This window comes from Talpa occidentalis, unplaced genomic scaffold (genome assembly GCF_014898055.3).
Source record: "Talpa occidentalis isolate TD23 unplaced genomic scaffold, MPIMG_talOcc4v2.1 talOcc4.6, whole genome shotgun sequence".
Taxonomy (NCBI): Eukaryota; Metazoa; Chordata; class Mammalia; order Eulipotyphla; family Talpidae; genus Talpa; species Talpa occidentalis.
Window position 1 is genome coordinate 10152906 of NW_023604972.1, and position 15123 is coordinate 10168028.

At 40.3% G+C, this 15123-nt stretch overlaps 1 protein-coding gene across 1 annotated transcript in view; it reads right to left on the bottom strand.

Moving 5' to 3' along the window:
* KCNIP4 (potassium voltage-gated channel interacting protein 4) overlaps nucleotides 1–9137 on the bottom strand; it is a 413140-nt gene extending 404003 nt beyond the window's left edge. Inside the window, exon 1 of the mRNA XM_054687959.1 lies at nucleotides 8955–9137. Within this exon, the coding sequence (XP_054543934.1) occupies nucleotides 8955–9054 (100 nt within the window). The 5' untranslated portion in view covers nucleotides 9055–9137. The remainder of the gene's footprint in view (nucleotides 1–8954) is intronic.
* Between the last annotated feature and the right edge of the window lie 5986 nt (nucleotides 9138–15123).

Consider the following 15123-nt stretch of genomic DNA (forward strand, 5'->3'; position numbering starts at 1 on the left):
CTGCAACTGCAACCCCAGTGTCTAGAACAGCGGCTGGCACTTGGGAGTTGCTCAATAAATAGTCTTAAATGTCTAAACAGTCTGCAATGAAAATAAAAAGTTCATTTGCTGTGGTTTCAAAAAAGGAAATGCATGTTCTTTGATTGTAGTTGCAAGTAGCACCCGAGCCAATTTTAAACCCAATTCAATCAATCAATAACGATTTCCTATTAGTAACAGCAGAGTTTGGTTAGAATGTAATTCCTGCGATGGACGATCTGCAGTGTGGTGCTCTGAATGGCTGTATCTGCCCAGTGCAGTTCTCGCTTGCTTAGCCAGCAATGGCTTCAGCTTTGGTTTCAGATATTGAGAGGTGCCCTCCTTCCTTCGGAAAGAAAGATGGTACCTGGCCATAATGCTAACGCACATAAATCATTCATTATATCCTATACACAACTCTAAGCCCAAGAAACACTAAGTCATAACCAGTCACACAGAAAAGGAAAGTGAGGTGCTATGATTATACCCATTTAAGACAGAAATAAACTCAGTACAGAAGGTTGTGGTATTTCCACAAGGTCATGTAGCTAATATGCATTGGAATTGGAACGTAAGTATTAAGTCCAATTACTTTGGTTTTAGAGTCTATTCTCAGTGTCTATGTTTTAAGGCCTCTGTAAGAACTGAAACATCCCTAGGCCTCCCTGGTGGCACAGGGGTTAAGTCTCAGCGCTGTCATCACTGTGGCCTGCGTTCAATCCCCCGCCAGGGACATAGCATAGCAGACCTCTTCTGTCTCCCTGCTGTTCCCCTCAGCAGTGTATTTCAGTGAATCTGCCTGTTCTTCTCTTTATTCTGTCTCTGGTGAATCCTCTCATCCTGCCCCCATCTCTGGCCTAAACCCCAGTTCTTTCTCTCTCTCTCTCTCTCTCTCTCTCTCTCTCTCTCTCTCTCTCACACACACACACACACACACACACACACACACACACACACACAAAGACACACAGGTGGTATTGTTTCAGCAGTAAGATGATGAGTTTTGATGAATCACTTGACCTATTCAAATGTGTCTCAATGAATTGCTTCCAACAGTCTAGACAGTGGAAGTGGAGTTTAAGCAGAGAGGTGGGATGGTGCAGGCACCTAAGGAGGTAAAGCATTTAGCTTCCAGTTTTTAACAATCAGGGTGATGAGCCATTAGGATAACTATTCGTGTTATTCAAATTTATATGCATTGGGTATTTAAGCTGAGTCTTCCAGAAATTCATCCTCTGGGCCAATATTGATTGTCAGGTGTCAGGTAATGAGTCTCTACCATTAACATATTCAGATAAGTCATCTAGATGGAAAACACCTCAATTTATGGCCAAGTCCTTCAGTTAAAGGATTCTTTGCATAGCACATGTCTCTGATGATAATGCAAAGTGTAAAAGCAACTTACCATCAGCCAAGTCTTAGAATACTTGATCCACTATCAGAATAACCTAGAAGAACTACAATTTGGATAAATGTTTTGTGGAATTTGGATTATGTTTGAGGTTTGTTTTCTGAGTATAACCCATTAGCTTTTTCTCTCTCGAGAAGAATTCTGTCAGGTACATGACATTCAGTCCTGCCCCTAAGCAGCCTGGGGTGACCTCTGAAAATGGTTTGCTATGCATTTGACCCCTAAAAGCCAACAAAAGTCCATAAATCAAGAGATTTAAATCCTAGTGTTCATTTTAAGAACACTCAAGAAACTTTCCAGGCCATCAAGGATATGCACATCCAAAAGGCCACCCACCCCATACCTGAAGGAGATTGCTCTGCAGAAGCACCACATGCAACATGCATTCTGTCGTCACAAGGGAGGAGTCAGCAGGTGCACCCAGGCCTGAAGTGGGGCCTGACACAGGGTCAGTGGCTCACAATGAGTGCTGGGTTTTGTGTGTGTGTTTGTGTGTGTGTGTGTGTGTACGTGTGTTTGTGTATAGAAAAGCTAAGTGCAGGACAGAGTTGTGGGGGTTGATAGGATTCACCAGAGACAGTGTGGGAGCAGAACAGGCAGATCTACTGAAATCCACTGCTGAGGGGAGCAGCAGGAGAGACAGGAGAGGTCTGCAGTGCCACGTGGGTCAGCTTCCTGGCTGGCCGGGAATCTAACTCAAGTCTTATTGGTGATAGCACTGACTTAACCCCTAGGCCATCAGGGAAGCCCCTGATGCTGGATTTTATTGCATATCCTAACAATGCAGAGAGTAATGCTGGCCTTAAGGGTTAATGTGTAGATTCTCTGGTCATTGAGAACATCCAGGCGAACAAAGCTGCTAGGACGGGTCACAGAATTTACAGAGCTCACAGTCAGATAGACCCTCCTGTGAGCTCTCCCCACGTATTGTGATCGTCCTCACTGAAAAGGAGCAGCTGGTTCCCACACCAGAAGAGGAAACTGGAGAGAAGAAAAAGACCCCAGAAGAAACAGAAGAAGCAAAACCTTATGGCCCCGGAATATGTTCAGCATAAAATAAATGCAAATAAAAGTAAAAACATGTCATTTGGTTAGTCAGTGCCTCTGTCTGATCATTCAGTGAATGATCAATTTGAAACTGTTAATCTCTGAAATATGTTCCATTCTCTAAAACTTTGATAAGTCACAACTTGATGTGAATTTTAGATACTTCTCTCTTTTTCTCTCTCTGTCTCTCTGTGCATTATTACAGCTTGCTTTTAAACAGACCATCTGTACATAAAACTAGGTGTACAAACATTCAGTTAAAATAAAAACAGGCCTCTGTGGTGGCACAGGCGGTTAAGTGTAGCGCTGTGAAGCTGTCCGCATCCTCAGCAGTGCCGGTTCAATCCCCACCGGCCTTGGAGCAACCCACATGGTAAGCAGACCTCTCCTGTCTTGCCCGCTGCTCCCTCAGCAGTGTATTTCATCAGTCTGCCTGTTCTGTGCCCCGCTCTGTCTCTGGTGAATCCTCTCACCCCCCGTGCATCTGGTCTGTACCCCAGCTCTTGTATAAATAAAATAAATCTTAAAAAAATAAATAAAAACAAGTATTTTCTTATATTTATAGTCATGCTCTGTAGACAGGGTTTACATTACTGATGGCTTTTGCTTATCTATGTCATATTGTATTTTTCGATATTTATCTTCTGTAGTCACAGTGAATGCCATTGGGATCAGCACAGCTTGAAGGTGTTGGAAATAATCCAGATGCCTTCACTTATTTGCCTGTGACCCTGAACACATTATTAATCTCTCTGAATTTCCACTCTATCCAGCTGAAAAAGAGAAATAACACCTACAGTCTTGCATGGTTGATATTCTGGGGGCACATGTAGCTCTTCTTTCATCCTGTCTATTGTATAGTAATAAACTCTCTTCTCTTGCACCCTGTTCCGGTAACTAGATCCTTCCCCATTTTTATGTAGTAGTGACACAGGCTGATTTTTTACCTTTCTCCAAAATCACCAGCCTTTTTCTGTTCCATCTACTTTTGACAGCCTCATGTGTCACCCACAGACAAATAACGTAAACAGGACTTAGTTTGAGAACGAACACACATATTTACTTTCTTCTAAATTTTTATCCTAGAACCCAACGACTCTGTCCAATTTGAATACAATTTATTTTCTTTTTTTTTTTTTAATTTTCTAGAGGCATGTCTTATTTATTTATTTATTTATTATTTGTTTGTTTGTTTGGTTTATACATGCACTGGGTACAGTCAGAAGCGCGAGAGGGTGAGAGAATTCACCAGAGCCAGAGTGGGGAACAGAACAGGCAGAAGGACCGAAGTACACTGCTGAGGGGAGCAGCGGGCGGCAGGAGAGGTCTGCGCACCATGTGGGACCCTCCTCCGGTGGCCGGGGAGCAGCCGGGGATCGAACCGGCGCCGCAGAGGCTGTGGGCAGCTTCGCAACCCAGCGCTCAACCGCTGCGCCACCGGGGAGGCCCCAATTTGAATACAATTTAATGCAGATTCCTTTATACTAAAAGAGTGTGTCTAATTTACACAATAGGGGCTTCATAGTATTCCTTATCCTGTTTTTAGAATAGTACAATCAGTATGTTAGTATGAACATGCCGTGAGTGTGAGTATTTCACCTATAGAACATGCTGAAGAAGGTTTGTAGAATGAGCTGATGGCTGTTTGACTTAAGATGCTCTTTCTCTCACCAAATTATTAGCCATTGCCATCATGCTACAATATCTAGGAAATTAAAATTTTAGAATATGATCTACAACCTGATAAGCCGAGTTTGAATTAAACTTCGTAACTTACTGGTTTAGTAAACTTGAACTAACTTACTTAGGCTCTATGGTTTGAATTTTCTTATTTCTAACTGAGAACGACAGTACTATCTCAGAGGATCATACTGAAAATTAAATAAGATGCTACTATAGTAATATTAACATTAATACTAATATATATGCTACTATGTTTCACATCTTAATACAATCTGCTATTATACTGTACTATTTAACATTTACCTTGTGTATAGGTATTTCTCAACAAAGCAACATATTAATATTAATTAGCGTTATTCTATTTTATGCATAAAAATAAGGATTATAGAGTTCAAATATTTTTCCTAAATTACATGACTATTAAGGGGAAAAGTTGTGATGAGTACATAAGGCAATAACTGAATTTTTCTGAATATAATCTCTGAGCGCGCTAAATACTCCTAATGACTCCTTTTATAGCATTAAGTTCTTGAAATAATTATTCACTATAAAAAAAAACCCTAAAGAAAGCTGTATGGGATATGTAGTATCTTATTACATTCCTAGTTGGTAAAAAAACAAAAAACAAAAAACAAAAAACAAAAAAAAAAAACAAGCAGTGGTTTGTTTTCTAGATTCACTGTACATTATTTTTGTCTTTGGTAAGCCTCACAGTTTAGAAGATTTTCTGATAGTCTAAACACATGTCAACTTTGGTTTCCCATTGCAGTTGGGGCAGCAGAATTCTAGGAAATTTTTTATAACTATGCTGTATGAATTTCAAGTAAACTCTTTGAGATAGAAACCATGACCCAGCTCCAGTCATCTCCAGCCCCTTGGTCCTCATTTAAGACTTTGGAATAACAACAGAGTCAATACTGTTTTCCATTTGGCCCAATTCACTGAAAGACTAAACGCAGCCACACTTCCAGCCACAGGCCAGGAAGCCAAGTTCTCCATTCTCCTGTGTTCATACCAGGTTCAGATCTCTTGAAGAAGCTTATGCTATACTTTTACTGATATCTGCTAGTAAAGCAAGCTGAAGAATTACAAAAGAAATGCTAATGGGCATAGTTGATAAAGGACTAAAGATTATCAGTTGTTTTTGTCTTCTGAGCAAAAATAATTACCAATAAAAGTGAATTTTATCAAGACTTGTGTGACTGCATTTTTCGTAAAATTTTGTCTGTGAGTAAGGGTGCGAGTATGGAGTAGGAAGGCTCTTTCTTAACTCAGTAACTATTTCAGCATGATTTAATACATATTTGAATGAAAGTAGATATTTTCCCAACCCAGTGTTGCATACAGAGATAATGAAATAGCTTTGCTATTAAAATTTTGATTCGCTTCCTCCCTGGAATATGTTAACAGAAAACCACTTTCATTTTTATAGCTGGGAAACAGGCAATTTACTATTGTGAGGTTTTAGTAGTGTTGCAAACCAGCATAATCTGAAACTTCCCAAACTCCTCATAAAGTAGAATGAGCCTGTGAATTCAAAACACTGGCATTGTACATTATCCTCAAAACTTGGCTCAGATTAAAACTGTTGTTTAAATGCATGCTGACCTGATACTAAGATTACTTTTCTTCAAAAGAAAACTTATTGAAGTCTAACAGAATTATCAAAGGGAAAAAAAACAAAACAAAACATAAAACAAAAACAAGTAAACCTTGAAATGTTAATACATTATAGACTGATGTACTTATTTGTTACCATCATTTTAAGTTTTGAGAAACTGTATCACAAGGATGCCTAAAATAGCAGCCCTAAATGTCAAATTCTAGAGCTACCGGAAAGGACATTTCTCTATTCTCTTGAAATACAATGAAAATCTCCCTGAGGTATGATAAATTATCCCTCGATGGAGGTGAGGAATGATGAGTCTAACAGCTGTGCACTGTTGATCAATTCCTAACTAGGCCATTGATACCTAGTGCATAAGAAAGGGTATGTGTTACATAAATGATCAAATTTCAGTTGTCCCGTAAACTCACAGAGTTGTTGGAATGAGAGTTCCCTGGAGACTGTCAAGTCCAAGCGACTGAAATGTAAAGTGCTTATCCAAGGTTAGGGAGCAAGAGAGCAGCACAGGAGGGGTAAGAATCTGTACTGCTGCTGCGGTTTTCTTTTGTCATATTAAAGAATGTCACTCAAAAGTGCAATTTTTTCACTTATAAAAATATGCCATAGACCTGTGTGCTTGCAGATGCCATCCACAGAGTGGAGCAGAAGGGCCCAGACCCAACCCCTCCCTGTGTCCTGCAAATAAAGGGAAGCCAAAGTATTCAAAGATAAACAAATGCAAATATTTCATGTTGCCAATTTATTTTGAATTACATTTATTCTACACATGTTTTAAGCAAGAGAATATCTACATTATGCAAGCATAGTATTACATATGCCCTTGAGAACATAAAGCATATTGCATAGATAACAATAAAAAGGAAAGCTGCTTCTGGAATGCTACTACACTGTGAAAACTCTTAGCAGATTAGATGAAAAGTTTTAATTGCTCAGGGAAATAATCCAAAATGATTCTCCTAAGGCTTTAACCTAGGTTCAATTTATTCTATATAATATTCAAATTTCTTTCAGAGGATACCTGAGCAAACAGAAATCAGAAAGGTGAAAGATAATATTAACCCCACTCACCCCCAACAAACTCCTTGGTGAAAAAAAAAAATATCTGAGAGAAAAAGCAGTGTTTGTTTTACAGAGTGCTTTACAAAGTCTATAAAAGATGTTACTTTGATATTAAATACTGTTTATCCTTTTTTAGTAAATAAAAATGAGTGGTGACTTTGGGTGTGCACAGTATCATCTATAGATTCAAAGTGTATACAAACTATATACAATGGTTTTGATCTTCAGTAAGCAGCATATGCACCCAACTTAAATAATGTTTTGAAAGTCTTTGACTTTCTAGCATTCATGCTGAAGAAAAGTCTCATGCAAACTTAAAATGCAAAGATCTATCATTCCCTGTCTCTAGCAACTTTTACACACTAAATATAATTCCTCCTTCATGTGGCGATCAACATTTTACTCTTTAAAATAGTTTCTAAAAACACTGGATATCAGCTCTGATTTATACTGAAGTAATGAGCGAATACATTTCCCCTAGACCATGAATACAATGTAGACCTGGAAAGTTTTGATATTGTAAAATAGACAATACATGAAAGAAAATACAGACCAATACAGTTCTAAGTATAATTAGCAAGAAACAGGAAAAACAGTTTCCCACAGCTCAGAATTTGGGAGCGTGAGTATTATTCTCTTGAAACAAACCCAACCGTAGAGTAAATTTCATAACAACATCAAGAGTAAAAGCCCTCAGTCAAACAGTTTGAAGAATGACCACACATCAGCCTGGAAATAAGGCAAAACAAATCTCTCAACATAACTAGGAGTACCCACACACGTTCACATCAATCTCAGGAGAATAAAAAACAGTGCATTAAAATGGGAGGTCCCAATCACATTTGCAGGTAAAATAACACACATTAATGAGCATAGAAACTGTGTTATTGATTCCAGATAAAGTCAATTTCAAAGTGTCCCCACTTCTAGGATTTAGAAGGTATCCTCTCGAGAACTATAAAGGTTTCCATCAGGGAGGGCTTGGAAGTTACTTTAAAATTACTTTAACAATCCTTGCTTTTTACCACCCTTCTGCCTTCCACCAGAAGTTACAAAGGTAGGTTCCGATATCCTGAATCAGAGAGAGGCACTGACTGTAACTAGGTAATTGCTATTTGTACATGCAACCTTATTTATGTCACATGTGGCCATCATTCTCTGGAGACTGGAGGAGTTTTGGAGGTAAACACATTTTCAACATTTTTGCATGTTTACTCCACTTTAAAATGTGGAGCAGGAGCAATACCGAAGCACCACAACGTCAAACATCATTTGGAGATATTTTTAAAAATTGCTCTGAGAACTTTACAGAGACAATAACTGGCTGCATGACATATTCTCAGATAAGCTCTGAGCAAAGAGAAAAATCATCATCTAAATTTACTCTGATTCTCAAAGAAACAATTATTCAGGAAAAGATACAGGCAAGTTCAAGCCTTGTTTTTGTTTTTGTTTTTTTAAAGAAAAAGATGATTGTTAAGGAGACTAGGAGTTTATGATGAAGGAAAATAGCAACATTTCAAAAACAATTGACTATTTGGATTCTATGTCCTATGAGTTGGGGACTGCACATTGAGAGTCTCCATTGGGATGCAAAATAGAAATCCTTATAAATACTTCTCTAGACAACCATATAAAAACCTTTTTCATTTTTCAGCTCCAATCTTAAACCATAAGAAATTAAAATACATATAAGTGCATTTCTATTTGATGAACACATCTGCTAAGCAAGAAACAAGTGGAGCTCACAACATACCACCTAAAATTTGCTTATACAATGAAATAAAATAATAGATGAAGTAATATCATATCAATATAGACTAAATACTTTCAATGTCAACACACATCCTCATCATAAACCCTGCATTTCTAATGTTTTGCTTCAGTGTTTCTCACAGTTCTAACATTCTTTGTTGTAAAAAAAAATTGTTGAAACTTACAAAAAGTTTATTTTATTCATCTTCTCTCCCCTGAAAAACCTGTCTCTCTTAATGTCCACCCCAGAGTAACATTTCCCTGCTCTCATTTCAGGTGCTTCTGACATTCACTTCCGAAATTTTTATTGCAAAACAGAGAATTTGTAGAAATCACTGAAGAGCACTCCCTTACCTTCTAAACCTGCTTCAATCAGCCCAAACTGTTCCAATAATTTAACAAAAAGCACAATGACGATCAGAACTGCTATCATTTCAAGCCCTTCCAAGTTCATGGTCAGCTAGCTCATGGTCCGACCACAGCCAGTGAGAAGTGCTCCTTTGCCTGGCTTTCTTTGTAAATCCATTAAACTACATTAAGAAGGCTACAGCCCAAGAAGGGGGGGGAGGGCCTGAGAGAGGGAGAGAGGAGAGAGAGAGAGAGAGAGAGAGAGAGAGAGAGAGAGAGAGAGAGAGAGAGAGAACACACACCAGGGAGAGAGGACAGAGAAGGGAGGGAGAGAGAGAGAGAAGGAGACTAGATGAGGCTGGAAGAAAGGGCGTGAATGAGAGAAAATACATGCACACTGTCTAACGCAGCAGAGGTCAGAATTGGCAGCCAGATCAAGTCAGGCCTGTCACAATGATCGGCTTCCTCCTCATCGCTCCTACACAGAGAGACAGCCAGCGTGAAGTGAAGCGCAGATCCCCCGAAAAGCCAGGAGGTCAGCAGGCAGGTCCTGGGAAATGAAGCTCAGCTCTGGGTGATGGCTGGGCAGCCCCGACCAGCAGCCCGCAGAGCTGGTGGCTTTGTTGGGCTGGTCAGTTGCCTTGGAAACGGAAAGTAACTCAGGCTGGACTCCTGCTGCAGACAGGGAGGCCAGCACCATGTCTCGAAATAAAGAGAAAAATCTGAACTCGCCAAGGGGCGGAGCGACAGCTTGGATCGAGCTGCTTCAGAAACAGTTTACTAGTCAGGAAAAGTGTGTTTTGTCCCAAGTAGCTGAGCGCCAAGGGCAGTGAGCCTTCAAGGAGTCGTTCGGTATTGACTTGCTCCTTTTCAATGAGTTTCCTTATAAGGGTCAGTCTGGGTCACCGGGAACTGACAGCAGCTTTGAGTAGTAACTGTCACAGGGTTTCAACACATGGGGATGAGAAGCTGTGTATTCTTAAAAGGATGCACCGTCACCACCATTCAGAACATGAAAATATGCATTTTTATTCAATGTGTGCCACCTATGCTTTTTTTTTTTTTAATTATTTAAGTAAAGGTAGAGCCAGAGAAACTCTGAGAACAAAAAAATCTCAATCAGAAGCAAAAGTTATTTAGAGTTTTGTTTTTATCTCACACTATCATTTCATCCAACCTCTTCCTGCCCATCCTCTCCCTCCACTCCTAGCCCCCACTTACACTACCGCTGCCCCAAAAGATCAGGTCCACATTAAAATATAGAGGTCTGAAAAACAAGAGTTAGAAAATGTCTCAGAAACTAAGTCAAGTCTCTTGTTTCACAGATGAGCAAACTGAGGCCGGGAAGGTCAGGGAAAGAGACAGCAGGGTAGAATGCAGGCATCCTGGATATCTGGCTGGCTTTTGAGGACATAGGGTATAATGATTCGGAGTACAAAGACGCAGATTTGGGTCTGCAAAGGCTTACCAGTTGGGTGACCTTGGATGCGTCACTCGACAGCCCCATGCTTCATTATAACTAGGAGGAAGGTCCTAGCACTTAGCTCACTGGGCGCTGCAAGGAATGAGTCATCCTTTCGCAACGTGGTATGTCCACCATCACTAAGGGCTCTTGTTCCTATCACAAGTCTCCGTGCTCTGTGTACACCACAGAGGGTTGCCAGAGTAATCTCTCTGAAGTCCAGTTCTATCAGATCATTCATTCCCTTCATCAAAAATCTTTCATGGTTTCCTACTTGACTGAATGAAGTCCAGACACCTTCCAACAGCATCTGGGGCTCCATGATCGGGTGCTTCCTGGAATAATTCTCCTTATGACTCTGCTTGGGTCCTTCTGCCCTACCTGACAGCTCTGCGAGCATCTCCCAAACACATTCTGAGCTCCAGCTTCATGCCTTAATTCAAACCACTCTAGTTAATTGGAAGAATAAAAGAACTTCCCACACCATCTCTGCTTGTCAAGTTCCGAAACCTCTTCCATGAAACTCCTATAACCAGAATAGGAGGGAATCACTCCCTTGTGTGTGTTTTATAGTACCTTTTCCTGTCTTGATATATTTTAGCTGGTTGGGTACATGTCTGTACAATGTAAAGCAAAGCTTCTAGAAGGTAGAAATCATGCCTATCCTACCTTAACATCCCCAAGATGCCTCCAAGAAGGAAACAGCATGTTTCATGAACGCAAAGAGAGAGAAAAGATGCTTGTTGGGTGATAGCGGTGATCATCAATTAGGTAATTACCACATGTCAGAGGTTATACATACATTGCTTTTCCTCTTAGCCACACTGAAAATGCCTCATCAGGTAAGATTTACAGGGAAACTTTAAACCTCTGAGAAATTAACTATCAGGTTCAAAGATAGGCTTCTGGTGTGATGAAACCATGATTCAACCTCTGATTTGTTCAATTCAAGGCACATGATTTCTTACCATTATTCCCCAAAGCTTTCAATGAATTAAAAATCCCAACATAAGCAGAAGTATTCATCAGTCCAGGACTAAAGGTAATAACCAAAATGATTCTCCCAAACTGTTTTCTGACATTCTAATTAATCCATTAACCCCAGCAATATTAGAGCATGAAAAGATTCCAAACTAGTAACTGACTGAATCATGAATTCTTCCTTCTGCTCATTCACAGGGTGATTATTACTTAAATACACATGTCCTATGATCTTCAGAGGAGATTTCTGTTTTCCTGCCCCAGAGAACTCAGTGGAACCCTTCGGCTTGGCCCACAAATGGAAGTCAATGACCTTGTACTTTGAAGCCCTGACAACAAAAGCAAAAATAAACAAGCATGACTTCATCAAATTGGAAAGTGTCTGCACGGGAAAGGGAATAATCAATAAAATGAAAATTCAACAAATGGATTGGATGAAAATATTGTGAATTTATATCTGATAAGAAGTAATATCCAAAATATATAAGAAACTCATACAAATAAATAGCCAGTAAGCCAACTGATTAAAAAATGGGCAAACACCTGGATAGATAATTTTCCAAAAAAAGATACACAAACAGCTAACAGGTATGTAGCAAAAAGTGCTTAATATCATCAATTAGCAAAGAAATACAAAGCAAAACCACAAAGTAGTCAAAGTAGTCAAATACAAAGTAGTCTCCTGACTACTTTAAAAAAGATAAGAGATAATGATTATTATTAAGAATATAGAGAAATGGAAAGCTTTGTGTAATGTTGGTGTGAATGTAAATTGGTAAGCCATTATGGAAATCAGTATGGAAGTTCTCCAAAAAAGCTAAAAGTAGGGTAACCATATCATTCAGCAATACCTCTTCTGGGTATATATCTAAAAGAAATGAAATTGGAGTGTTAATGAGATACCAGAGCCCCCATGTTCACTGTAGTGTTAATTATAATAACCAATCTATGGAAACAGCCTAAGGAACTGTCAGTGAATGAAAGAAGAAATTGTAACTCACACACACACACACACACACACACACACGCACGAACACACACTCACACAATGGAATATCATCCAGTCATTAGAAAAAGAAATGCCAGGGGCCTCCCTGGCTGCACAAGAGATTAAGCACTGCACTATGAAGCAATCCACAGCCCCTGCAGCATGAGTTCAATCCCCGGCCAGTCAGGGAGCTACCCACATGGCATAGCAGACCTCTCCTGTCTCGCCTGCTGCTCTCCTCAGCAGCGTACTTTGGTCAATCTGTCTGTTCTGTTTCCCACTGTCTCTAGTGAATCCTCTCATTCCCCATATCTCTGGTCTGTACCCGAGCTCTTGTATGCATAAATAAATAAATCTTTAAAAAAAAAAAAAAAAGAATGCTGCCATGTGCAACAAGATGCATAAACTTGAACCTGAAGAGCATCATGCTAACTGAAATAAGCCAGATGCAAAGAAAATTAATGCAGATCTCACTTCTATGTAGAATCTAAAAAATATCAAACTCGTCTAAGCAGAGCTTAGAACAGTAATAACCTCGGGCAGGGAGGTGGGGCAAATGGGGAAATCTGTTCAAACGGCACATATTTGCAGTCACATGGTTAAGAATACTGAATGTCTTGTGTATTTCAAATATGCTGAGAAGTAAATGTCTGGTGCTCTCTGACCAAAAAATAAAAGGTAACTATATAAAGAGATGGCTAGTTTAATTAGCTTGACTTCGTAATTATTGCATTATATATATATATGTAATATGTGTATATATAATACATATATATGAACACATCAGATGGTCTACCTTAAAATATGTGCAAGTTTTATTAAAATGAAATGAAGTTGATATTCTTGAACTGAAAATTGTGTTGGCAGGAAGCTAGTGCAAGGTGTGAGTTTGAGGGTCTTTCCACACAGTTTTCAGGAAGCTACAGTTAAGGTTCCCTTGAGAGCTGAATTGTTCTTTCCAGGGCCAATTAAATTACTTTTCAGACTGTTGACCTCATAAGCTCAGGCTTATACTCTTTTAGTTCACTCTAATGGAAGGTTTATTCCAAGATCATTCCATGAATAAGCAACTACATTTTGGTCTTAGCCCCAAAAGTCCCATCACGGAGAGGATCTTGCCCTCTGTGCACCAGCACCCTCTATCCCTGGCACTGCTTTCCTCCAAAGCATTGTCACAATCCAACATGTGTATTTGTTGCCTTGTTTCACTAATATCTCTTCTGCTAGAATATAACCTCCTTCCTATGAAGGTGAAGATCTTTGCCCATCTGGTCACTACGATACTCAGTGATTGAATCAAGATGTACTGAGTCAAGAATTTGGCTATGGGATGAAGGTGATACTCTCACCTTCCCTAAAACACCAGTTGTTCTCTCACTGTTCTTCCAGGACCTATAATCTAGAGTGTCAAGTCTGCTTGTGGTCACGTGTGAGGTTTATGCACATTCCCTAAGGAGACCCCGCACTGGGGAAACCACCCTCAGCAGAATGCCTCTTTAGGGTGACCTGTGAGCCCTGAACTAACCCTGGAGCATCAGGCTACATTCTCTCCCTGGAGTTTAATGTGAATATGGTCTGTGGCTCCTGTGGCTCTACAGGGAAGGCCACAGTTAGGGACTCGCTGCCCCAAGAGTCAATGCCACTGGTGTGGAGGATGAGGAGCCCCTTGAACAGCATCCACACCCACCCCTGATTTTCTGCTGAAAGGACACCTTTGTCTAACCACGTGAAGTGATTCCGTCAAAACTCTGAGCTTCAAGTCACAACTTGAACTCTAATGAAAACACTAATCCAAAAACCTTCCTTAAACTGGAGCCTGGAATTCATTATTATAAGAGAAATACTAGAGAATCCAGTAGAGTAGACAGACCTGGGCACAGAGTCCAAATCTTTGACCTCATTCAAGTTACTTCATCCTTAAATTTGTTGCTCTACAAATAGGGTCAATATGCTTCTCCTGGGGTGTCCTGAGGGCTATGCGATATGTAAATGACACAGACTGCAGGCAGCGCAGCACTTCCTTGCCAAGCACTGACCTATGCACAGAACTTAGAAGATAAAGGTTTTCATTCCCACCAAAGAAATGAAGAAATGGGGCCTCCCTGGTGGCACAAGGGGTTAAGTCTCAGCACTCTGAAGCTATCCTCCACCACTGCACCACAAGTTCTATCCCTGGCCAGGGAGGTGACCCACAAGTCACAGCAGACCTCTCCTGTCTCACCCGCTGCTCCCCTCAGCAGTGCTTTCAGTCCATCTGCCTGTTCTGCTCCCCATTCTGTCTCTGGTGAGTCCTCTCACTGCACCCCTTCCCCGGCATCTCTGGCCAACACCCCAGCTCTTGTATGCACAAATAAAATAAAACTTTAAAGAAAGAAATGAAGAAATAGAGGCTTGGAAGAGCTAGTAAATCACCCCATATCCCAAAGGTGGCTGCCAGGGACACTTAATAAATGTTTCATTAGCATAACAGCACCGGGAGAAGTAGCCAACACCGGAGCATCAGTTCTGAAAGGGGTGTTAGTCCTGGATTGATGTGATTTTAAGCACAAGAAAGTTCTGTCCCTTTTCCCTGGGGATGGCTGGAGGGGGACGGGATGAGCACGAGGTAGCGGGGAAGGAAGGATGGCACTGTGATAGTTTGCCAAATGTTTCCACATGCCATGTTGTCAAGAACCTAACAAGGACACTTAGAAGCAGATCAAGGTCTCGATGCTTAAAGGAAGTTGGACGAGGCAACTCTGGGG